We start from the raw sequence: 25,332 nt of genomic DNA, 5'->3' as shown, positions 1-25,332 counted from the left end.
CGCTGACTGGCGCGGGGTATTTAAACCCCGCACCGGCGCGCTCCCCTCACTCTCAGTTTTTTTTTCGCCTATGAATCAGCGTCTGTGTCTTACTCAGCGGTAGGCAGTGCATGACAGCCAAACAAATACTGTATATGAAGGAGAAAGTTGGTTTGGATGGACCTGATATGATCCTCAAAAAAAAGAAGAAAGAACTTTAAAAAGCAAGAGGCAATGTATGAATTGGTATATGGACATGATAGAACAAGTGTGGTTTGCAAGGATGGAAGATGAAGATGAAGCGTAATGTTTGATGTAAACTAGAGGTTTATTTTTCTTACCTCATGCCTTAATTTCCTTGGCTTACTGTATCTTAATTCTCTTCTGCACTTAACATAAAGTTGCTTACCACAAAAAGGAGTAATGTAATGAGTGTGTATGTCTGTAAGTAGGCATGAAACAAATAAAGTTCTGATGAAATTGGGTAGGGAGGGATAAGAATGAATCTGTACAGGAATAAATCTGTATACTCTATTTCCAATTTCTAAACAAAAATAATAATTTAGTCTGAATAACATCTCAGTTTGAAAAAGCAGAGTTTAGTGCAGCAGCAACCAAGGACCACCATGAAAACGAAGTCATCCATCATGACAAAGGTTACTATTCTGTACAACTAATGAAAGAGAATTGAAAAAGTCTCTGCCCAATGAATTGGAACATCATTTAACATTTTGTACTGAGCACTTTTCCTATAGGAATAAAAGAGTCCAACATTTTCACTTGCCCACCCCAGATAAGCCTTCACTGTTACATCTGTATCTGTGTCTATCAACCTAAACCTGAGCAAAAATGTATGTGAGATATAAATATCCTGTTCTATGCTTAATGGTACAGCAAATGACATTCATGAATGACTTAAAAGTTGCATGCTGTTTCAGCAGGCCTAATAGAACTACTGGGGCTGGGGGAGATACTGTATAATTTATGACATTGTTTTCTTGGTCTTGATTTTTCTTGGTTTTAATTTATTTTGTTTGTCATTATTCATACACTGTACTTTATTGTTTGTTATACTGTGAGCGCCCAGAGTCATCTGGAGTCGGATGTTGCCAAAATTGAATAAATTAAATTAAATTAAATTGTGCCTAGGAGTAAGCAGAAAAAGACAATAAAGGGCACACAATAGTACCAACATGAAGAAGAGTCAAAACACCATGCAAGAGGTCATGCAAGAGGTACCAGCAGACACGGATGAAAACCAGGGAGCACTTGGGTGATAACAGAGACCTGGTAGAGTTGGAGACAGACCTCAGTTATACAGACAGCTTACCCTCAGCTTTAGTGGTAGTACCATCTTTAAGCAAATTAAAAGAATAAGGAGAGTGATAAGAGGGAATAGTTAGTCATATCAGCAAAAGTGGGCAGTGTGTCTTTAGTATCAAAAATGAGGGGAAAATCACATCAGTCAAACAAAATAAAATAAATTAGTTAATAATGCAGTATCTATAAACTCAGAGCCAAAATAACCACGAAAAGACTCCCCCCCCACCATTTTTTTTCTTTGCTTGTTTTCATGCAAGGTGCATTCTGATCCATTTCTTCTGGAATTATATGCTACTTAGAATACACTACTACTACAAATATTCATTCTGCTACTCATTTAGCAGATATCTCTTCACTACAGACCAAATTGTAACAGCAGCTCCAGTTGACTAAAAGTGACCACATAATGTACTGTTAATGTAAGCAGTTAACACAATCACTCCTTTTATTAATGCTGCTGCATATTTAATGCTCAAGTTTCAGCAGGTCTGAACAAGAAGCTAAATTAGCTAATAATTCCTAAATTAGCTGTGCTTTTTTTTTTTTTTTTGGCTTGTGCATTTGCCACCACTAGGACCCATGTATTTTGTTACCATGAATACAAATTTATGTAAACATGGTAGAGGCTGCTTAAGAAAATGCAGGTGTCCATGTTTCCGATGTCATTATATCAGAATTTTGTATGTATGTATGTATGTCACTGCCCATCTCCCCCAATGGGGGACTCACCTAGATATCGTAAATACCTGAAGATTGTGAAACAAAACCAGTCATTAGAAGTATCTATAGGACTGAAGGTTTTCATCAAAATGAGAAAAGAAGCTTCATGATGTAAGTTCTGCCCCTTTCATGTGTGCATGCAATGTGACTGCATGTCCAACAGGAGTAGAACTTGCAACATGAGAGTGCTTTTGTCATCCCCCCCCCCCCCGCACAGCCTCCCCATGGATGCTTCTGCCAATCAGTCACAATTTTAAGCTGAGAGGATTATCATCCATTTTCTGTGATATCAAGGATCTAAGTCCAAAATCTAAAAACAATATTCTGATAATTCTCTCAATTCTGTTATCTGCTGGCTGGAGCTCTGGTTACCAGGCAAGAAGTCTTAACTGTAAGTAATTTCAAAGTATGTATAGGCAAAGGCTCAAATGTAGGACAAAGAAAATGGGCACAGTCAAGACCCAGTTTAGACTCCCAGGTCAGAAAGTTATGAACTGTGGGCAGGTTAAATATGGCCACTTCTATCAAAAATCTCGTGAAATCAGGGTATTTCACTTAAGAATCCTGACCTGCATAGATCTTTCCACCACTTAAAAAGGTTCTCTGGTACATTTTATTAGTAGAAGCTTTCCCTTAGGAAAGCAAAGTCTTGAGGACTTTATCTGAATATCCCCTTAACCATATCTGTTCAGCTTCAGGCAGACAGCTGGGAATAATTCAAAGGACAGACTACTGGGTCCTGCAGAAAAAGTTTCTTCCCACTGGGATCCACCAATATTTTGGCTGCAAGAGGTTGGGAAATCAGCTTTGAAGACACCAATATGGTATTAATCAGAATTTGGTCATTCTGGTTCTTTTTATGACCTGTGGTAGAATGAGAAAAGAGGAAAGGGCATTTTAAAAAATTCTTTTGGCTATTCAGATAGTAGAGCAATCATCCCACTTGCTGCTGGATGTGGAAATCTGAAGAACAGTTGAACTTGCGTGTCATCTCTGGTAGCACCTTAATTAAGGTCCTGCTGAGCCAAATGGCCAAATATTGGAGACTCCAGATAGGTGCTCTGCTTTTATCCAGCACAATTTTTCTTCTACCATAAACGTAACTTGCTCACCTCTCTCTTGATGAATATGGAGTCTGAGTTTCCTTTCAGATAAGGTTTTGCAGATGTGTTGTCTGTTTTCATTACAACATGTTTCCTTCTTCATTGGTCTGGAAACTTTCCACAGAAACCCAGAAAAGTGATGCTTTTTTGACTTCCTTGCAAGCATCATTCCCACTTGTTGAGGTGAGCTCCCCCACAATCATAGGCTGGTGATTGCATTTAAAATGATTTTGTCTGACATGCCCAGGCTGATTTTTTTTTTCCTGACAGCCTGGCTTGGCATTAGCCTCTATTTTAGTTATGTATGTACTAGATCCAACACTTTCTGTGTGCTTGAAAGCAAGGGGTGAGTGAAATGGAAACAGTAGCTTCTGGAGTTCTTGAGAATCAAATAAAGTCCAAGGAACACAATCATGGCATAACACCATTATGCCCAAAATTCCGGCTAGATCCCTAGGTGGTCTGAGTCTAAATGAGAAATACCAATTAATCACTCTTCAAATTCCTTCTTCAATCAGAAAAACCCTGAAATGACTAGGGTTCAAAATAGTACCAAGTGTTCCAGGAAGGCACTCTTCTATAGGTTCATTGCAAAGCTGTGTCCTTCAGCTATATTCAGTCCTATAAACTGAATTCTATCTCAGTGATGCTGAAATCAAAATGCTGTCTAAGTACAGAAATGAAAAACTGTAGATGAGCCACTGGTGTTACTAATATCAGTGTGCTGGAGTTAACTAAAAAAGCAAGGCTTGAGAGTGATGATTATCACAGCAAGATTATAAATTCAGTATCTTTTCTAATCAGGTGATGAAAGTAGGCTTCTGCTAGATCTACAGAGACTACCAAATCCTGCTTGTTGTTGACAAAACTGACTTTCGCATTTCTCTTTTGAAGCATCTCTGTTCTAGGTATTCAGTGAGGGGAAGGGGAAGTTCATGGATCTGTGAGAATTGGAAAGAGGGAGAGTTTGGAAGGCCCACAGGAATAAATCCTAGATTTTTAAAGCCCTTTCTTACTCTTGTGGGAATCAGAGTCTGCTTCTTTCCTTTCTTTTGTACTTTTTGACCTGGGATGGGAGAGGGATATGAACCTGCTCCATTTTCTCCTGCAGAATACTCAGGGCTTCAGAAATCTCTTGAGCTATAAATCCTTCAATTCACTCCCAAAACATGACCCTCTTCTATAGGAAAATTGGGGCCTGGAGAAGGTCAGTCTGGAGGCAGGACAATTCTTCCCTTTAGAGTAGTTATTGAAGATTAGACTCTGCCTGCTGTCCCCAAGAGGAGGTACCACCCAGAGATGCAGAATGTCACCTGAGGGTCTCAGGAGAATTACTGTATCTATTTTGTGCTGAAAATAGCTTTGTATGTCATACTCAAGCTTAAGTAAGCCTAGGATATAGTTTTTCACGCTGGTGGACCAAATATTTAGGAGCTAGAAAATGCCAGCAGTGGAAGCTGCCCCATTCCTACATATTGCAATGATCTCTCATTCATCAGTTGTGGTGTTCAAACTCTGTTCTGCTATTGATATAATCACCAGTAATGACCAGCCTCTTACAAGTGTAGTTATTTTCTTTTGACTAAATAAAGCCTATGTTAGTCAGACTTGTCCAAGTCACTCTTAATAGAGATTGTTATCACTGACGTAGCCATAAACAGTAAGCAATAGAAATATGTTGTTGAGATATATTCCACTGAATCTATTTCCTTTTTTGTAATACTTATTTTTATTCTTGGATGAGACACTGAGTTCAAATGAACTTTTTCTGGAAATGACAGGATAGTCTACTTCGTATTTTATACCGACTGTTACACTTTTACAGAATTTTACTTCAGGCTGACTGATGATCTACTTGAATTTTTAAATTCAAGAACTGTTAATTATTAATTATGAGGCCTTGCTAGGGAATTCTAAAAAACACCACCAAAAATACCTTTTCCTTCAAAACCGATTAGTCACCTTAGAAAACTAAGTAGTTTATTTATCTAAAAAGTTAATAAACAATGTTCACTCTATTTGTTCCACATACGAGATACACCCTCTGATGTCACATATGGAATTAAACAATAACGTGGCTTTCATTTTGGATTACTGTGCTGGGTGAACCCAACCACTGAGGCTTGAAAACCATGATTTATGATGAGGTGCAATATGTGGGCTTAGCCCTAGTACTGCTTTTCAATCTACATTTATATGTAAAGCTGAATTCCTTAAAACAAAATTTCCCTCTTACTCCTGAAGTCCTGACTATCTGTGAATCTTTGTGAAAACAAGTACACCTACCAAGAGATGCATATGAGCCTGGAGGCAGGGCTGCAGCAGAACTGAAGGGGGAATCCGAGCCAGAAGATGTCACTTTGGATTTGGCACTGGCTGCTGCATTCACATCAATGTCACTGCGAGAACGCTGGAGAGACCCTGTTGTCACAGATTTTGCACTAACTGCAGAAGCTTTAAGGAAGAAGAAAAAGCACAATTACAAATAAATCTATCCCAGAAGTGTCATAATATGATCACTTCAGAATATTCTTTCAATTCCTTCTGAAAGAACTGGGGATAATAGGTACACTCTCCATTCCCAACTAATCTTTAAGCATAAAAATGCTCCACTGAGTCATTTCTATGGGTAAACCACCATCATGTGAGAGTGATTTTACATTTTAAACTGGATAGGAAAGGACAGAGCATGGCTTAAATATATACTAAGCTTAATAAAACTGTAATTCAAAATAATACATCCTGGCAAGACTTCATATTATTGTGCAAATGCAATAAAAGGACTTTCCAAAATCCATCAAACACCAACACCACCTTTCAACAACAAACACTTGGAAACTCATAACACCATAACTCCTCAGCTTGCCACTATACAAATGCTTTTTATTTGACAAACATACTATATTTAGAGTCCAAACAGACATTTTATAGCTTTTGCATAGCACAGTTCTTCCTCCACAACACTCTATGGATCTATGGCAGGTCAGGACACTGAGCTGCTTCATGCCCCAAATTTTGCTCAATAGGGCTATTCTCAGCAAGTATTGGGGTGCTTTGATCTCTGTTGGTTGCTATCAGGTCCCCTCTGCTGTTTATGATTGGTAGTACCCAGCAAGCTTTATGCAGGGATTACTACAACAGTGCTGGACAGCAGTTTTCTAATCAAACTTGGTGTTTATGTCTTTAAAATAATGTTTGCCACATAAAGTATTATGGATAAATACAAAATTTGGGCTTGGAAAATAACTTCGATCTTACATCACAGATGGCCTCAATGTTTATAGAATATTTTGAGAGTTCATATAGACCTTCCATATCTGAGACTAGAATTTGCTTTCAGTATTCTGCTACCATTATCCATGTTTATATACAAGATGGAAGTTTGCTTAGGAATAAAGCAATTCATATTTCAATATCTCTTCCCAAAGGCAAAATTATATTTAGAACCATTCTGTCTTAGGCCCCTATTGTTTAATCTATAAAAATAGTATGCAAAACTACATATAGCAGTATGAGTAAGAATTACTTATTTTGCAAGAAAGAGAAAGCTTACTCTGCCTCACATCTGGCCATTTCTTCTCCTGGTTTCTCATTCTTACCTCGTGAAGTAGTGCTTCCGGTTGGGCTTCTTTTGGCAGACAGTGGACGGCTAAAAAAAGAATGTAATTAATGGATTTCTTTCATTCCATAATGAAATTTATGTTGTACTATTAGCACCTTTTTTATTAATGTTGATGGATTATTCTGTATGATTTGTATTTATACATTTTAGTTTAATGTATTTTATTGTATGCCGCCCAGAGTTACTTCTCATGAGATGGGCAGCTATATAAATGACAAACAAACAAACAAATAAATAAATATGCAAGCTTTGAATTTTCCTACAAATATGCTGGACAGAAACAAAAATAAATAAGGAAGCAAAATCAGTTTTAGACTCCATGTAGGAGAACCAGTTTGGAGTAGTGGTTAAGGCATCAGGCTAGAAATCAGGAGACTGGGAGTTCTACTCCCGCCTTAGGCACAAAGCCAGCTGGGTGTCCTGGGGCCAGTCCCTCTCTCTCAGCCCTACAAAGCAGGCGAGGGCAAACCAATTCTGGAAAACCTTGACAAGGAAACTGCAGGGACTTGTCCAGGTAGTCTCTGAGAATCGGACATAATTGAACAAATTAAAAAAAAAGAGGAAAATACTTAATTTTATACACATGAACATCACAATTTCCAAAATGCAGGGGCACTAATTTATATATGAAGAATGGATATCTAATACTTGAAGGTATTAACTTCACCCAATAGCAATACAATGGTGGAAGTGAGGGCTTACTTGAGACTCTCCTGGGAACTAGAAGAGGAGCGATCAGACTGAGGCAAAGACACTATGCTATCAGAATTCTTCAAGTGAGACTGCAGGGCTTTCTGGTATGAGGATTCCAGTGAATTAAACAAATGTTCTGCTTCTCGGCTAAAATGGCTGTGGAAGCCCCAGTAACACCTGAAAATGAAATTTTAAACTGATCATTGAACGGTATACTAGCATGTCAGATTCTAACATCCAGAGAGTCCTAGTAGATTTCTAGTCATTCAAAAAAGAACAGGAGAGACACAGCAGAGAGAATCAATTTATGTAACTGGAATAAATATATGAACATATTTATTTTCACATACATTATTTATGCTTCCAAACATTGTTTATAAGAGTTTAACATTTTAATATGAAAGTGATTGCAGAAACTGGAAAACAGATTTAGGGAACAGTGCACTTCCTATTACAAAATAAACAAATAAAGAACTAAGTACATTACAAGCTTAAATAAATTCCACTTTGCCATTACTTACCAATAGCTACTTGTTTAACATAGAAATGGGTGAACTTCTCTTGTACATTAAATTAAATCAAGTAACTAAATTCTCAAGTGGCAAGAGAATATCAACAACCCTGTAGAATGCAAAAGCCTGAACCTTCTGGGCTACTAAACAAAGAAAATATAACAATCAAGATAATTATTTTTTAAATTCCCCCATTAATTTTCTGAACAAACAATATTAAAAAGAGCCACAGTTTATTTTATTCAGTTTATGCAGAAAAAAGTTCCACTGAGTTCGTTGAGATTTACTCTGAAGTACACGTGTAAAAGATTAGAGTCATTATTTCCTGAGTTCTTAACGATGTGGTCCTGTTCTTCCTCTGGAATATCACATTTACTGAAATTTCTATAACTTTTTCAGCTGAACAGCAAATAGAAGCCCATAATTATTGATGGACTGAACAACTGAAGGAAAAAAATGCCCACTTACTTTCTGGCTTTTATCCGTGCTTCGGAGTCAGCATCATGGATTCCTTTCTTGATTGTTTCAGCCAATACTGATACATGCCTGAAATTAGAAGACATCATTGTTTACCCTGTAAGAGGGAGGAGAGAAGAAACAATCTTGCAGCGTTGCATCTGGAACTCAAAGGAAGTTTATCCAGTTGCCTAGAATGAAAAAGAACTGGATACACAGTATCCTTTTGGAAGGTGTGGGCGTTTGTACCAGTGAGCTTCATTGCATTTCATTCTCTTTTATAAGAAATACCAAGAAACATTCCTTGGAGGTCATTCCTTTGTTATGTGGAAACCACAGAAGCATAGAAGCACGGAGACACTAAAACACATTAAGATGCTGAACCCATACAAGAAGTTAATCGAATGGCTATAAACCAAACATTTGATCTATACTGAAGTGTTTCCCAAACACCAACTGGTGAAGCTTATGTGGGTCAACAAAATAGTCACATATTCCAACCTGAGGGCACTCTCTGTAGTTCCTTACACCCTGAATGCCTTTGCCATTTGCCTACACAAAGGCAACCACTGTTTTTTCAGTACAAGTGGCCAGAATAATATCTCTCGATGGTCGTTAAGGAGAAAGGTTCTTTAAATAGATACATTTTCAAATGAAAAGGTTTAAGAGTTTCCATCTCCTCTGTTCTCCTCTCCTATGTATGCATTTATTTGAAGCATTTTACCCCTCTCTTCAGCATGAAAAGTCTTCAAGAGCAGCTTATCTAAGGTCCATAAAAAAAAGATAGTGCCTGCCCACAGGCTGCAAGCTCAGATGTGACCAATGAAGGGTGAGAAAAGGGTGAAACAAAGCAATCGAAATGGAAGCACCAATTGTGCAAGTCACATAGCAGTTCTTACACTCAGCAGTTGGGATGGAAACAGTTCAGACACTAGACAGGTCAAAGGAAGCTGTGTTTTTTTTTTCCCCCAGTAAAGCCAGACCTGTCTCCATTTATCCCTCTGTTGGAGTCAGATGGAATGTCTGTTGTTTCAGGGCAGGAGAAAACAGAGCCACGTTCAACTCATCTTCCAAATCTCTTCAATTCCATTTAACAGAATCTCCCCAAACAAAATGCAACTAGAGAAGCAGAATATGTCATGTATAATAACGCTTGTATCTTACCTTTCCAGGGAGTGTGTCTGCCACTCCTGCAAAAGTAAATCTAAAAATTCAAAACACCTCCTGAGAGAGAAAAAAGGTAGTTGACATTAATGTTGTTCTAGAGATTCTGTATCAGTGACAACATGCTTAACATTTAAGAAATAATCATGTATGATACAGTGATTTCCAGAAGAATTTTTGGGGAATCCTGTATCAGGCCACTAAATGACAACTCCACAGAAAATCATGTGCTTCTAGTCAGGGCTTAGGACAGTGGTATGAGCAGAGGGAGAAGGGGTTGTCAGAAATGTTGAAATGGTGGCTGTAGCCATGCAATTGAGGCCCTACTGTTTTTTATGTGTGCCACACGACAAATGTAAAATTATCTAATCATGGTCACCATTTTGTTTTATTTCTTAACCCACACCCCTCAGGGTTTTGCAAATTTCTGAGTAATGTTAACTTTCATGGCTGTAGTTCAGGAACTGTAATGTTCTATGTACCAGCATTGTTCAGGTAGTCCTGGACTTGTGACAACAATTGGGATTGTAATTTCTGTTGCTAAGCAATGCGGTTGTAAAGTGTGATCACGTAGCTTAGCTATTAAATTTTTAATACTTAAATATTTACTTTATTTAAGTAAATAAGGCTTTGCTTCTATATAAATATTTATTTATAAATAAGAAATTGTTGCCCTTTTGTAATTTTGAAATGCACTGGCTGAATGAGAGGTGACAGAAGATATTAGAACATGCAACTCTGGAGTTTTATTCTGGAGCTGAATATTTGGAATGCTACCAAGCCTGAGGTCAAAACCTGGCAATTTTCTAATTTAGTGTGCTTTTTTGAAACAAAGTTAATTGCTGCAAACTCTGGCGACAAAGAATAACCAGCAGGTTTTACCCCTCGCCCCCCCAAGAACACCCTTAATCAGTTGGGGAGCATGTAAGATTGCGCAAATGTCATGGACAAAAGCATAAAAAAAATAAATTAGACCCATTTTGCACATATTTAAGTGTTAAAACAGGTGATCCACCAAAATAACTCCAGTAGGAACTCAGGATTGCAAAACAACAGTGAACAGGATATGACTATTCATCTAAGCCAGAGTGTCTCAACCAGGGTTCTGTGGATATATGCATATATACAGGCCTACACATTAAACAAATATAATAATTTTGTAACTTCTGGTCTATATTTGAGTCTGAATGTGCAGGGCTTCCCTGAGGCCTGAAAAATATTTCAGGGACTCCTCCAGGGTCAAAAGGTTGAGAAAGGCTTATCTAAGCAGATTAATCTCAGAGACAAGTGCTTACAGTAGAATTATTCTTTGGAATTATCTAGTGCTGCGTGCATATTTTCCTGAAAAAATACCCCAACAGTCTCCTGCCAACAGCCAGCTTTCTGCCAGATTTACTGATGACAACTTTGAAAGATAGCTACAAGTGGTGGTATGATCAATACAAATACCAAAGAGGTTCACCAAAGAAGAGACAAAGCCCATGTCTGGTAGACAGAGCTGGGTGATTAGAACAGGAAGTAGAAGTCGCATATAACAGATTAATTTTAGGAGTAGTGAGAATCATACTTTGTTTCGTGCAGTTACCTTCTGGCCCAATTATTGCTGGCATGATGTTCCTGAGAGTCAGTTTGATGGAGTGGTTAAAGGCACCAGGCTAGAAAGCAGGAGACGGTGAGTTCTAGTCCTGCCTTAGGCACAAAGCCAGCTGGGTGACCTTGGGCCAGTCTCTCTCTCTCAGCCCTAGGAAGGAGGCAAGGGCAAACCACTTCTAAAAATGTTGCCAAGAAAATTGCAGGGACTGAATCAAAACTGACTTGAAGGGACCAAAAAAGGGGGGAAAAATGTCCCCAAATAGAATTTGGGTTTTGGTTTGAAAATGGTCCTCTCCACCCATCAGGGGAAAAGAAACATTTTTTTAATATATGAAGATCAATACTACTGAGGATTTTACAGAAGAATTCCTCTACTTATATCTGCAGGAGTTCAGAAAGCAAAAATACATGTTTAAGAACTGATATTGATGGCTTTTAGTTATTAGGAACAGCTGCAAATATTTGCATTGTCCAGCTCAGTAATTGCGAAGACATGAATTACAGTTATCGGTCTGACGATTCTTCACTAAATGGATATTTCAAAAAGGCATTCTTCTACCACATCTACCTCTACTTCTCAGATCCAGGATGACTCCAAGGCAAAAAAATTAATTAACAATGGCAATCTTTCTATCAATAATCCTAAAGCCCTAAAACAAATAACAAAAACAAAAAAAGGAAAGAAAGAAAGAAAAAGAAAAAGGGGGGAAATAAGTAAAAGAGAATTTATTAGTTATAACTAATAAATTCTTAAAACCCAGCTGTTTATCATAATTAATTGAATAATAACACATCCCATAATAGGGTAAGTAATTTACAATGCAGGCCATCTAGATGCCAACCAGAACAACTCACCTTCTAACTGCAACTGATTTGGAAGTACAGTTACTGGTGATGATGGGAATTAGTCGAGGGATGTGCGTATGCTAGGGAATAAAAAAAATCCCAAGAATATAAAAAGCAATAGTTTAAATTAATTAGCTATCCAATTGAAAATGTTGAACTTAATTTACACAGGCTGACTAAGAAGATCTGTAGTACCAGACTCATGCTGGTTAATGACTGCAATAAAGGCTGCTGTTGTAGTACCAGAGCTGGCCTTATAACTCTTCCACAACTAGTGAGATCCATTTTTCAAAACAAGCAAATTAATGTAATTTTAATGTGCCTATTGCTAGACGCAGTACAAAGTTCAAATTTAAAAAAGCAAATAGTCTTGGAGTATAGTTATGTTTTTGTAATCCAAACCAGCATCTAATTTTGTTAAATTTGTTTTTCAAATAAGAAGTTAATTTTGATATCAAAGCATACTTCCATATAATTTCCAGTGAGAAGCATAAAGAAGTGCAACTTTTACTACATACAAAGCTAAATCAGTATACTTTATGGGAATATAAGGTTTGATAATATTAAAAATAGCAGGATGAAAGGGGAAAAAATGCCTTTAAAATGTGTTTCATGCTGTTATAAATCATTTTTCAAAGTTGTTGGATTTTACAACATGGCCACCAAATATGAAAAAAATCAACCTAATTACTGAATTTCCAACAATTCTAGGAGAGCAATTTTCTATTTTGGTAATCAGTGCTGGAGTAATAAAACATCAGCAGAACATGTTACACTAATTTTCTCTCTAAGCATAAACCTGAACGTAAGATTGATACTTTTCTTCCATTGATATTTTGATTGCTGCACGTTGATTGTTCTGTTTAAATTCTGCACCCACTTAATCATACAGACTCGCTCACTTTCAGAATCATATTTTACCAACAATTTATAAATATGCACAGCTCTGTTTTTTTTAATTTTGCATCTTCAGAATTTTGGTAATCCAAAAAAGGTTCTGACTGCATGTTATGTCAAACTAGAATTTTGACTTGCCATACATGAGCACATGGTTGTACACTATGCTTAATGTTCCTTGTTAACTATTACTGCCAATGAGATCAGTTAAACAATGAATGCAAAATGTAAGGTCCTGGTCTGTATGTGGACCCCAAAACCTAGGACGCAGTTTACAGACATCCTCCAAAAGTTGACATCAAACTGTAATTTTGAATGTGATAGAAATGAAAAGTTACTACATACTCAAGAAGTACTTGCTTGAGTAAAATGATGGGATATTAACTGGATAAATTAAAAAAATGTAATTAACTAACTTTGAAGAAGATTTAAATTTCAGCTAAATCAATCAAATCTACTTTAGGTTTTCTCCTGGCACACCATGTAAGGAACAGCACAGCCGTGGCCAGTAAAAAGGGACACTAGCATGCTGCTAGATCAGTGGAAAAATTCTGAAGAATTTTCACATGCTGTGATTTGCAGGTACAGCCTAATGGCCTTTTAATATTGTTTCCTTGGAACTGAACACAGATTTGCCTCTCCTTCACACCAAGAAAATGTTAGTCAAACTAAAAAGTAGCAGTTGTTTATTTATTTATATTTCAAATTTCTATCACCGCCCATCTCTCCCAAAAAGGGGACTCTTCATTTAAAGCTCAATTTATAAAACTTGAATGCAAATTGAAGGTATGTTTTTAATGGTGAGCTGGGATTTCCAATAAAAATATTTATTTATTTTTATTATTTTATTTTCTATCCCCCCTTTATTATTTTTATAAATAATTCAAGGCGGCAAACATAACTAATACTCCTTCCTCCTCCTATATAAATATTCTTCAGCAGATGATGTGTTCTCTTCTTCACTGGTATTTAACAAATAACAAATTTAATATATATCACTGTCAGACTATAAAGAAAACAGTCCAGAGAACAGGATTTAATTTCTTAGTTACACAGTTTTGTGAATTTCCAGTCTTGTAATGTTTATACAAACACAGATGCAAGGCAACATATGTGAATCTCTCATACTGATTATAAGGCCTGTTTAGGATTCTGTCCAAGAGCCTGTTAATTGGACTGATTTTCATGTTTATATCCCTCTACTGCTCTCATCAGGAGTACATGGGAGAACAATTTATACTGTATCTGCATTCAGCGATACTTACTCGAATAATTAATCTAACAGCTACTACACCAGAGGTGGCCATGACTTTGGCACTGTTGGGAATGAGATTAAAGATTGTTGGCATGATGGCTTCTGCCCCATGATCAAACTTGTTACCCAATACCGATGACAAATGTCTGAAATAAAACCAGAAATCAGGTTACAATAATATTAGAGCAACGTAGGCCAAGATATTATTAGGCAAGGCCTTCTATTATATTCAGTGTCTATAAATTAAACAATAAATTACAAACACAGCATTTGTGTTAACAAAACATTCTCAGTTTTCTTTCCAACAGTTGATGTGATGGTCAATTTTCACAAGGAATCAGTTCAGAGTAGGTCACTGTGAAGCTATTACGAAAAAGGCCAAAGGGTACTGTAAATTGTTTGTTCAGTTTCAGGTCTGGTCTTCTCCTATGCTTTCCATCTTGCCTTGTCACTTGTGAATTTTAGAGATGCTGTTAACATGGCCTCCTGCCCTTTGCTTAATCAGTGCTTCCAACAAACTGCGGTATAGAATGAAAGTGCCAGGGCAAACAAAATACCTGAACTTTCACCTTGAATTCTGACTGAACCTAGACAAAGTATTAAATCCTACAGAAACTACCACTGAATTATTGAAACAATGATTATAGAGATACCCATCCTGGTGAGATTTTTCAAAGTTTCAATAAACATTTCTCAGCAGTCAGCTATAACGATGGAGGGGGAAGGCAGAGAGGAGAACGTCTGGCTTGTCTGAAGATTCTTGTGGTTACTTTATTTTCATCTTATTTCTACAGAAATACAAGCTATCACCATTATTTAAATATATTTTGCTCTAGCATCTATCCCTGAGAGAACATTCGCAAATAAAAAATTGCAATGCTGAAAATAATTAATGGACAAACATTAAACTACAATCCTATATCCATTAACTGAGGGAAAATGAGACTAACTTCTGAACAGATGTGAAGTAGAACTGCAAGACAGGCACTAAATAACCATAATGCAGGAATATATAGGGGCCAAGAAAGCAGACTTTTTCATTCGCGTAACCCTAATCATTCACTGTTCGTAGATGTGGTACAGGTTACTCATACCATTAATGTAAGTATATGAGGGTGGGCAATCACTGTAGTGCAAGAGGCATGTCTGGAGCCGCTGACATGTATGCATGTAAATGTATTCATACACTAACAGAGTCTTTAGGAACAGCAGAGACTGATTTCTCTCTTCCAGCAATCCTGCTACTGCTTCTCTAAGGCAGGGAAGTGGCTTTTCCACTACCAGAATAGTCAAGAGCTACCAATTAGGGATCTATGATATAATTATTCTCCCTGTTATTTCTTTCAGAGTTTCATGATTATTAAGATTAGCACATACAGAAATGCTAAGTTGTCCAGAAATTAGAACAATATAAAGACATGATTTAGCCTGAAAATGATATGCCTTTAGTAACATCTTCCTGCACTGATGCTCAATCAGCAGGTATTTTGCCTTACTTTATTTTCTCTATTTGATTTCTATTTCCATACGAGTTCTTTTCCCAGGGTTGGCTGAAAGCCAATAAGAAAAAGATGCCCCATCTCATGAAGTCTCGGTTGGAGATCAGGGAATTATACAGCAAGCGATGGACCAGTGGAGCTGAATGTGAGATAGGTTTTATTTATTTTGCAGTCTATGATCTGAGTTTTAGTGACTTCTGTTCTGACAGTATGTTCTAGGAATGGTTGACTGAATTCAGACTCTTTGGAAGTAATTGTTTCATTCTTCTTTATCTTTTGTTTTTCCAACTGCCTTCTAGTTCTTTGACCCTGACATACATAATAAAGACTTTATGAATCAGTGATAATCACTCCAAGAAAAATGCAATCAACCATAGCAAACATCTCTGCAGACAACTCTTCAGTCAGCTACTGAAGAAAAGGCAAGAAAACTGGCATTTGCCTCCTCCCTCAAACTAATCCAGGACAGAAAGAAATTTCTCTGGGATAAATTGGCTGGTGGCAGTACCATCACAGAGGCTATCCCCAGGAATTATGAGAGAGTACAGCAGGGTTCTGGGTGGAGGGTTCAGAGACCACTTCATGGGAGCCGGAAGATCCAATCCACCCCATCCTGTGAGTGCTCACAAGCGTCCCATTACAAGGTGTTAACACAAATGATGTGGGAGAATGCCACTGGAATTAAGCATAAGTGCTCCCCATTTTCACATGAAAAGGCAGGTTATGCATTTTCCTCTTCCTCAGAAAAAGCAGGAACTAAATTGTGTGATTCTCTCAAGTCAGGACAGGGCCGCAACTGGGGGGGGGGGGCAACCGGGGCATGTGCCCTGGGTGTCGCGCTGGGGGGGCGCCAAAATGGGTGCAGAATCCATGTTTGCCCCGGGTGACACAGACCCTAGTTGCGGCCCTGAGTCAGGGTGACAAAGATTTGCAGCAAAGAATGACCTTTGGTTGTTCAACAAAGTATACAGGTAATCCTCAACTTATGATCACAATTGGGACCAGAATTTCCATCGCTAAAAGATATGGTTGTAAAACAAGATGTCACATGAACACATCGCTTAGCCAACGCAATCCCAGCAGTCCCGCTTGCTATCATTAACCAAGAATCACAGGTTATTAAACAAGACCCACCCCAACCCAAGCCATTCTGGGCTTGGTCCCGCCCAGCTCTGAGCCTCAGTAAGGTAAGGAACTGCCTCAAACTCGCTCCACCCGCCTATCTCCCCTCAAACTCTGCCCTTTTGGCTGCTCTGCAACCTGCCTTGCGGGGCGGCAAGCAGCCCCAGGAAGCCACAGCTGTCCCAGCCCAGTCCCAGATGCAGTCGCCCTTGCTGCCCTGAAGAGACCCCTGCCACCCTGCACTCCGCCACCCCAGCTGATCTTGCCATCTTCTTGCTCCCGCTGATGAGGTGTCCCCAGCCTGGCTGCTAGACTGGGCTGGGCTTTGTCTGGGGCAGTGGGGGGAGGCCAAAAGCAGTCCCAGAGCTGTGGCGTGCCAAAAAGCCCCTTTGTGTCATGCTCTGGGCCAGGCTGGGCTTCAGTTACGGAGGAAAAAAAGCAAAAAACAGTCCCAAAGCCACTGCACCAAAAGCCCCTTGGCTTTTTTTTCCTGCAATGTGAAGGGGCTTTTTGGTGTGGCAGCTCTGGGGCTGTTTTTCACTTTTTTTTTCCTGTACCAAAGCCCAGCCTGGCCTAGAGCAAAGGGGCTTTTTGGCACGCCACAGCTCTGGGGCTGCTTTTGGCTTTTTTTTTTCCAAGCCAAAACCCAACCCAGCCTGGCCCAGCAGCCAGGCCAGGCACACCTCATCAGCAGCAGGAGCAAGAAGACAGTGAATGTTATGGAATGTGTCTCTGAAGTGGGGGGGGGGGGTGATGTGGTGGATTTCAGCAGTGCCACTGGTTCCCAGGAAGGAGGGAGCACATTCCAAGGAGGTGGAAGAGATAAGAGGAGGCACAGTTTGGGAGGCAATGGTGGGAAAACGAAGAGGTTCAGAATGGCCCCGCCCTAGAGCTTCTGAGGTTACTTCCCCTTAGGTTAGGTAGAGAAGCTTTAGTCTGGCAAGATTCTGTCTATACGGTGTGAGCAAATACTGTAAAGAACTGAAGTTTGAATAGACTGATTCTTCACTGTTCTTGGGATAAGCCTGACAGTGAATGTCAGTTGGGGTGACAGAGCACAGGGTGGCAGAGGGCCAAAAGGGAATAGATGGAGGGAAGATAGGTGGATCAGGGGACTTGAAGCACTCCTGGAGTCGTAAGTGTAGGCAGGCTGTCAAGTGCCCAAATTTTGATCACGTGACCATGGGGGCGCTGCAATGACCATAACTTCGGGCACGGGTCATAAGCCCCTTCATTCAGTGCCGCTGCAACTTCGAACTGTCGCTGAATGAATGGTTGTAAGTCGAGGACTACCTGTACTCTCACTCCCCTACCACAGAAGAGAATGATCAGAGGAAAAATATGTGGCAGTTTCACCCTGACGATAATTAACACAATTTAGAATATACAGATTGTGCTCCTTACCCTAATGTGATACAAGCTTCTCGCACTACCTGGGACCTCAAGTCTTTAGCAGATAATTTAAAGGCTCCATCAAGCAAGCGCAGATGTTGGAAGAAGGTATCATACTCAGCAGCTCCAGCCAACAACAAAGACCGGATTTTTTTCAGCTGTTTAGGAAGTAAAGTTAACTATTATATCAGTGATCATTTGGGAGGGAAGCACAGATGAGTGAAGAAAGAAGTCTCAGGGTGATAAATTTGTTTAGCTTTAAAAATATTTATATTCTCCATTTCAGTGAAGCTTCCAGACAGGGTAAAATAGTAAACTAAAATCCATTAAATAGCAATGTTAAGACCTCTGCATATGTTTTAAAAACTAAGCAAATGAAAATAAATCGAGTTCTAGGTAGATGCAGCCCAATTTTGAAGCACATTTAAACAGAATAACAACTTATAACATGAAGCCTAGCATGGAGAATGTGGCCCTGTTCAAGCTTCCCTCTACAGTTCTGAAAACTAAGCATTCACGGTTCTTGCTTGGTTTCTGTTTTTCTCAGCTAGAAATGAGAATTTTCAGGATGTCCTGAACATAAGAAAGCAAGTTCCAATTTGCAGAAATATACAGATACAGTAGGCGTTTTCCAGTCTTCTAGCATATCACAAAATGCCAGATAACCTTGAAAAAGTCCCAGGAGATACAAATAGCAGTAGTACATCCCAAGTAGGCTATATTGCATAAAGAGTTCATATAAAATCAAATGCTTACTGCAGCTACTCTCTGCTCCCAATCATGTTTGTCATCGGACAGGATTTCTCTGATTTTGTTTATGGATTCTTCAAAGTCTCGGCTAGAATAAATCTGTGAAGAAAATGTATAAAAACTATTTTATTAAGCTAGAAGAATTAAGCTACAAGAAATTATCCCCACACCACAGATCTCCTCCAAATATGTATCAGGTGATTAGAAGAATCCTTCAGAATAAATGTAAGAGGGGGGCAAAAAACTACTAGAAAGGGGAACTCCTGATGTGCAAAGACAAATCTTTTCCCATAATACTGGACAGAAGACATGGATTTGAATCCAGGATTTCAGAGGCTATCCATGTATTTCTTTCTTTTCTGTTATTTCATTAAGAGATTTGGGATTTCATTCCACTTGATGGAAAACAAACTGCGTTCAAATAATATTTTAAAAAGAGAAGAAAATTTTAGTTACAAGGGAGCCAAGGGGTATGTCTGAATGTTCTTTTTACCAGGCACCAATTTTTTTTTAAAAAAACTAAAAGTTACAGTCTTAAAAAAAACATAAAAAGCCCCAAATAGCAAAGTACAGATATAATCTAAAATTTGCCATCAGATAAAACAGTTTAACAAATAAAATAAATTGATAAATACTACATAAAACAGTTAAAACTCAAATTTATTGATATGTTACTAAAAACCTCATTTCTGTAGCCATAGTGAATAATACAACATGGGAGCTCTGTAGGGTAATCTCTAATTTTTCAAATTCAGAACAAGTGGATCAACTTGTCCCTGAGTTGATAAGACACAGCTGAACTCCACTGTGATGGTTCCTGAAAGCAGTATAGTCACATGACCACCACCCGATCTATTCTACGATTACATACACCAAGCCAGAAATTCCAATTCCACATTACTCATATAGACATAAAGGTTAGTTGCCTAACTTGCTCTAGATTTTGCCCAATATGCTTTTAAAAATGTGAGCTGTATCCAACTGAGCACGTCCATTAATGGAAACTTCTTTTATCTAGCATACATTCCTTTTTTATTGCAGTATCCTGTTCTACCTTTCATGTTGTCCAAAGGGGACTCCTCTAGTGCAGATAGGATGGGTACATGGAATTACAAAGAAAAGAAGGGATCCAAGAAAAAAAAAAAACTCCCTGCTTTCTGCTTAGGGATGTCTCCACTAGATCAACCAGCTTCCATTAACAAAGGAAACATACCTCAATGTTATATTCTGTGTCTTTTGTGCCTCTTGTGAAACTATACAATTAATAGTGTTATACTTAACTCATGACTTAAGACTGACTGAGATTTAAGAGTGTCCCTCATTACACAAGTTCCCCCACCAATTCCGTTTTGTTGGGTTACCAAACTTCTTATGGCACACTCTGCTCACAGTCTCAAACTAACCTGCTATCCCACTGGCAATATTGCAAAAGAAATGATTTGTCAATCCAAACAACTTTACTGTCTTGTCCTTGTCCCTCTCTGAGATGAAAGCAAAGGTTCCAAATAGTGTCTTTATGAAAAATGCATTTTACCTCCACCCCAGTGTTCTGGTGTGTTACATTTCTAACCACACTATGAGCAATTTACCTGAACCGTTGGGACATCTTCAAAAGCTTTAATGAAGTCCTCCTCATCAACAGCACCAGCTCCTTCTTTAGTTGCTAGAAGATGCAAAAGGGAAGAAAATCTTACTTCTTTACTCAGCAAAGTTGAAACAGGATAAGAAGGTAACAGGAACAGTTATGAAAGCCTAAGAAATGTATATGAACTACATGTAAAATATGTCTTATTCTAGTAAGAATAAAGAAGACAAAGAAATATAGAAGTATGCAATTTATTTAGAAAAAGATGTTCATAAAGAAAACATTAAAACGATCTAAGACGACTAAAATATATGTCTATAATTAATGTAAATTTGATATATTTGACTGGGCTATAAGAATAAATCTGGCAGATGGATCGACTCTTTAAAACATTAATTAGATTGGACTATTATTTATGAAAAGTTTTTTAAGAGTACTATTGCAAAATATATTCATTAGATATTTCCCCATCATTGGTTTTGATGCAGTGTATTTCAATAAGCTAGTGTCAGGATATAGAGTGAAGAACTACGCTGAGATCAGAAGATTTGACTCTAGTGTTTATTGTGCTACTCTAAAATACAAAATCCTGCTAAACTGAAAAAGTTACCAGCAAATCCTACTATTAAACCCCAGAAAGCTAAGGCGGTTCTCTTCTGGTCCTCTTGATTAGAAATGGAAGAGATTCAGTACTGTGCATGCACTTTCCCCCCTGAAAGGGGACCCCCTCCCCTTCACCAGCAATCTCCACAACATCTAGGCTTAATGTCTGAAAAATTACTGGCTTTAGAAGAAAATTGCATCTAAATAAAGATCTGACCTCAAGAATTTCTGTTTTGTTAAAATGACAGAATTTTTTCCTTTAAACATTTTAATCAATATCATTATACGATGCACAAGTGGTCCTCGTTTAGTGACCACAATTTGGACCAGCAACTTGGTTGTTAAACGAAGCAGTCTCTAAGTGAAACTGCAACTGTGCTTATGATCTTACTTCAGCTTTCCTTTGCTTACAGACCCACGAAGGTCATAAATGCGAGGACTCATCACAAAGTTATTTTTTCATCACTGTCATAAATGTGAACAGTCGCTAAATGAGACAGTTGCTAAACAAGGACTACCTGTAGTTATAAGAAACACATTAGATAATATGTTCATTGACATGACACAATCTCAAATATTTTATATAAATCTTTTAGTATGTTCCCCAAATCAACAAATAGGTCCACTGACTGAAGTCTTATTTTCTACTGTTCCAGCCATATATAAAAAATGGGGAGGGGAAAAAAGATTGGAAGAAGTAACGTAGATGTTTAGGCCTTAAGTGTTTCTAAGGGCCTGACCTACCTGGAGCCTTTGAGACTAATGCTACTGCCCCTACTCTACGAGCAGTGCCCACCCCTCCTTTTCGAGAGGTTGAGGGAGCCTTTGAAGAGGCTGAGGAACTGGCTGAGGATGGTCGGTTCCCGTCCACAGAGTCATCATCATCAAAATTTTTATCTACAAATAAGCACAAGATAAAATTCAAAGAGTTACTTATAGCCATCTCCCATTTTGAAGCAAGTTTGCGTTGCAGATATGGACAAATAATATATATATATATTCCAGCAGGACACAACCTATTACTCAGTAATATGAACATAGAGATATGTGCCTGGACCCTGTCACTTAAAAGTAAACATATGTTGCATTGTCTTCTAGTGACCATTGCAAGATCTATTGGACAGGGAGTTTCAGAAGATAACTGTGTAAAGACTGAGTCAAATCCATGCGTATATTGTAAATAACCTTCATGCCACTTTCTCATCCTGCATAAAAACAACTGCTCCTTATGTAAATTTCCAAATTATTTTTGTAATTTTCCTTTCTCAAACTAAGTAATTGGGGATTTCTCTTAGGCATTTTAGTATTTCTATGTTTTGATTTTTTAAAAAAACATCTATTTCAAGACTGTTTTATTCTAATATTGAATACTACTTCTCTGGATGTTCCTCTGTTACAAAAATGTGATTTACAAATATGGACTGAGCTCCAAGAAGTTTTTTTTATACTCAGATCAGGAGCTTTAGTTACGTCTGTGGAATAGTTTTATTCCGACAGCTAACTCCCACAATCATATCACAATCTAGTTTGGAAGGCTCCTTAGAGTCAAAAGCATAAGGCTACAGGGTTCACAAAACTAATTTCCCAGTTCTTTTGGCATCCGGTCACTGGAATAAATGTCTGTGTGATATCTTAACAAATCCATCAAATGTTAAAGTTTATTGCTGACAGTGACGCCATGCCAAACGCCTTTAAGTCTATTTCTGTTCAACAACATATTCAACCCACATCTCCCTTCTTACCATGAATCTGAACTAATCTAAAGTGAAGCATGTGGGAGATAGAGGCCTAGATGTAATGCCACTCCCTCTGATTTTTTAAAATGAGTCTGTGTACTATTAGTAATAAGAAGATCCATGCTCTGCATACTGCATTTCCATGCAAGTCATCGACAATGAAATCACTGCACCATGCACTCATAACAGGGTGCAGAGTAACACCTATAAAGCCCCAATAAATCTATCTGCTTATCTTAGTCTAATTTTTGTTACTGTCACTCATGGATAAGATGTGAGTATCACCCTTTCTTTAGGTCCCTAATAAAATTGTACATACAATATGAAACATTCAATTACTATTAGGTATTTATCAAAGCAGAGTTTTAATTCAAACAATGAAATCTTGTTGCTGAGCAGATTAGAAGTAAAATCAATAGCATAAATAGATAAACAGCAGATTCTCTCTCTCTCTCTCTCTCTCTCATACACTTCTCAGGGGTGTGGTTTCTTATATTAAAGTGTTAACTAAAGGAAGCATGATTTTCAGTTGCTTCTTTCAAGAAGCACATTTCGTTTTTATAATGAATCAAAAAGAAAAAATGCCTTGTAACAACATTCAAGTAAAACACACAGCTCTTTAAACATGAGATACAAACAGTTAGCATTTCACAGAGGAGTTATAAAAAGACATTTAGCTATTTGTGATAATTTTAAAAAATCAATTTAACTAACAGTTTGAATAACATTACATTTCCACACTTAGTTTGCACTGTCGATAATCTAAGCTATTCAGTTCCAGACATCAGGTTTTTGATGAGCACATGTGCAAAGCAGAAAGAGAAACAAAGAACAGGTTAAAATTTGAACATGGATTTCAGGAAATGAGAGGCTAACGGTCAGATATATATTATAAAGTCAGATTAAAATCCACCCCTGTATGACAGCTGAGTGCTACATAATAGTTTATACAGAAGGATGAGGTTTTGCAAGTCAAACTACACATTTCATAAAGCTATATCCAAACCTGCTTTGCTTTCACTGGTTTCAATGGACTTCAAACCAGATAGTACACAGTTCCCTACGTTTAGCCATTATCCATCCATCATTGCAGTTTCTTCCATTCTACAAAGCTCATTTATGAATGTCTAGATTTACATAGGCACATGCCTTGTTTAAAGAGACCTTTGTCTGCTCCCTATTAACAGTTAAGCAGAAAGAAATGCTTAAAAATCTTTGATTCCTCACTGAAGGGGGGAATCACACACACACAAAAATGCTTACAGGAACATATCCTTTTGCAAATAAGCTTCTTCAACATTCCTTCATATTTTCCATAGCGAGCTTAGATGTAACACTGTTTCACAGACAGCTGCAGCTTCCAAGTCCAGGGCATAATCAATCCTTGCCCCCTGTATTCATTAAGCATGCAGTTTCACACCCAGCGTTCAACAGCCCAGGCTTGAGCACTGTTTAGATGCTTGTGACTGGAGAGTTGAGACAGCCAATGTACCCTTCCAAGCCTTTGAGGGGCAAAATTGGAAGGTATTAAAGGAACCTACAGCAGACCATTTCCCCAGAGCCGACTTGACTAGCAACAAAAAAGAGCTGAAGTTCATCCCTCTGGGAAGTCTAATGGGAACATCTTAACAGCTGTCATCATTTGTCCATGACAAACACGTTTGCATACATTTGTCATTATAATGCTTTAAAAGCTTGCTTCCTAACGTCAGTCTATTAAGTATAAAATTACAAGAAACAGAGGTGATGCCAGGAATTCACAACAACGCATGGAAAGGGAGAGACAAAAATAATGCCCCACCTTCAGCTTTATAAATTCTCTAGAAAAATTGCAAGAATACTTCTACAATACCCAAACAAATCCACAAAGGCTTCTCACCTTCAACCTTCATAACTTTATTCCTAATTTTTTTGCTTTTGATTAACATCACGGTTATGTTTTATTCCTCCTCCTTTCAAGGAGAGCTTTTTAGAGGTTGAATTGTTTTTGTAACTATTCATTTAATTCATTTATTTAACATGTCACACCATCAACAACCCAAAGTGAACATCTTTTCCAGAGTAAATTATCTGAAGCAGCTAGAGAGGCTATGTTCCCAGAGTACGAATAGTCCTTGCTTAACAAACCTAATTGGGACTGGAATTTCCGTTGCTAAGCGATGCGATCATTAGGCGAAACATCACGTGACTGCACCGCTTAGTGACAGCAGTTCTGGTAGTCCCTGTTGTAGCTGTTAGGCCAGGACTGCACTGTTGTTAGGTGAGGGCCTCATGCTTCTCCTGCCCTGCTCGCCTCTGCTTCCACTCACCCATCTCACCCCCACATCTCTGCCCTTTTGGCTGCCCTGCACCCCACCACCTACCCCTGCCGCCCCAGCTGAAATTTGCCAACTTCTTCCTCCCAATGCTGAGGCACGCCGGGCTTGGTGAGGCTTTGGAGAGGCCATGCTAGGGCCTCACAAAGGGCCAGCAGCTGCTTCGG

General features: G+C 38.3%; 1 protein-coding gene across 5 annotated transcripts in view; it reads right to left on the bottom strand.

Moving 5' to 3' along the window:
- CLASP1 (cytoplasmic linker associated protein 1) overlaps nucleotides 1–25,332 on the bottom strand; it is a 178,775-nt gene that overhangs the window by 89,365 nt on the left and 64,078 nt on the right. For all 5 annotated transcript variants that reach the window (XM_063288799.1, XM_063288797.1, XM_063288800.1 and 2 more), the window contains exons 8-18: nucleotides 21,859–22,011; nucleotides 20,516–20,589; nucleotides 18,933–19,025; nucleotides 18,189–18,334; nucleotides 14,174–14,309; nucleotides 12,021–12,091; nucleotides 9,573–9,632; nucleotides 8,421–8,498; nucleotides 7,450–7,617; nucleotides 6,725–6,774; nucleotides 5,412–5,579 (exon numbers count right to left, since the gene is read on the bottom strand). In XM_063288799.1, the coding sequence (XP_063144869.1) occupies nucleotides 5,412–5,579; nucleotides 6,725–6,774; nucleotides 7,450–7,617; nucleotides 8,421–8,498; nucleotides 9,573–9,632; nucleotides 12,021–12,091; nucleotides 14,174–14,309; nucleotides 18,189–18,334; nucleotides 18,933–19,025; nucleotides 20,516–20,589; nucleotides 21,859–22,011 (1,197 nt within the window). The remainder of the gene's footprint in view (nucleotides 1–5,411; nucleotides 5,580–6,724; nucleotides 6,775–7,449; nucleotides 7,618–8,420; nucleotides 8,499–9,572; nucleotides 9,633–12,020; nucleotides 12,092–14,173; nucleotides 14,310–18,188; nucleotides 18,335–18,932; nucleotides 19,026–20,515; nucleotides 20,590–21,858; nucleotides 22,012–25,332) is intronic.

This window comes from Candoia aspera, chromosome 1 (genome assembly GCF_035149785.1).
Source record: "Candoia aspera isolate rCanAsp1 chromosome 1, rCanAsp1.hap2, whole genome shotgun sequence".
Classification (NCBI taxonomy): domain Eukaryota; kingdom Metazoa; phylum Chordata; class Lepidosauria; order Squamata; family Boidae; genus Candoia; species Candoia aspera.
This window is presented reverse-complemented; position numbering and strand designations above follow the sequence as displayed.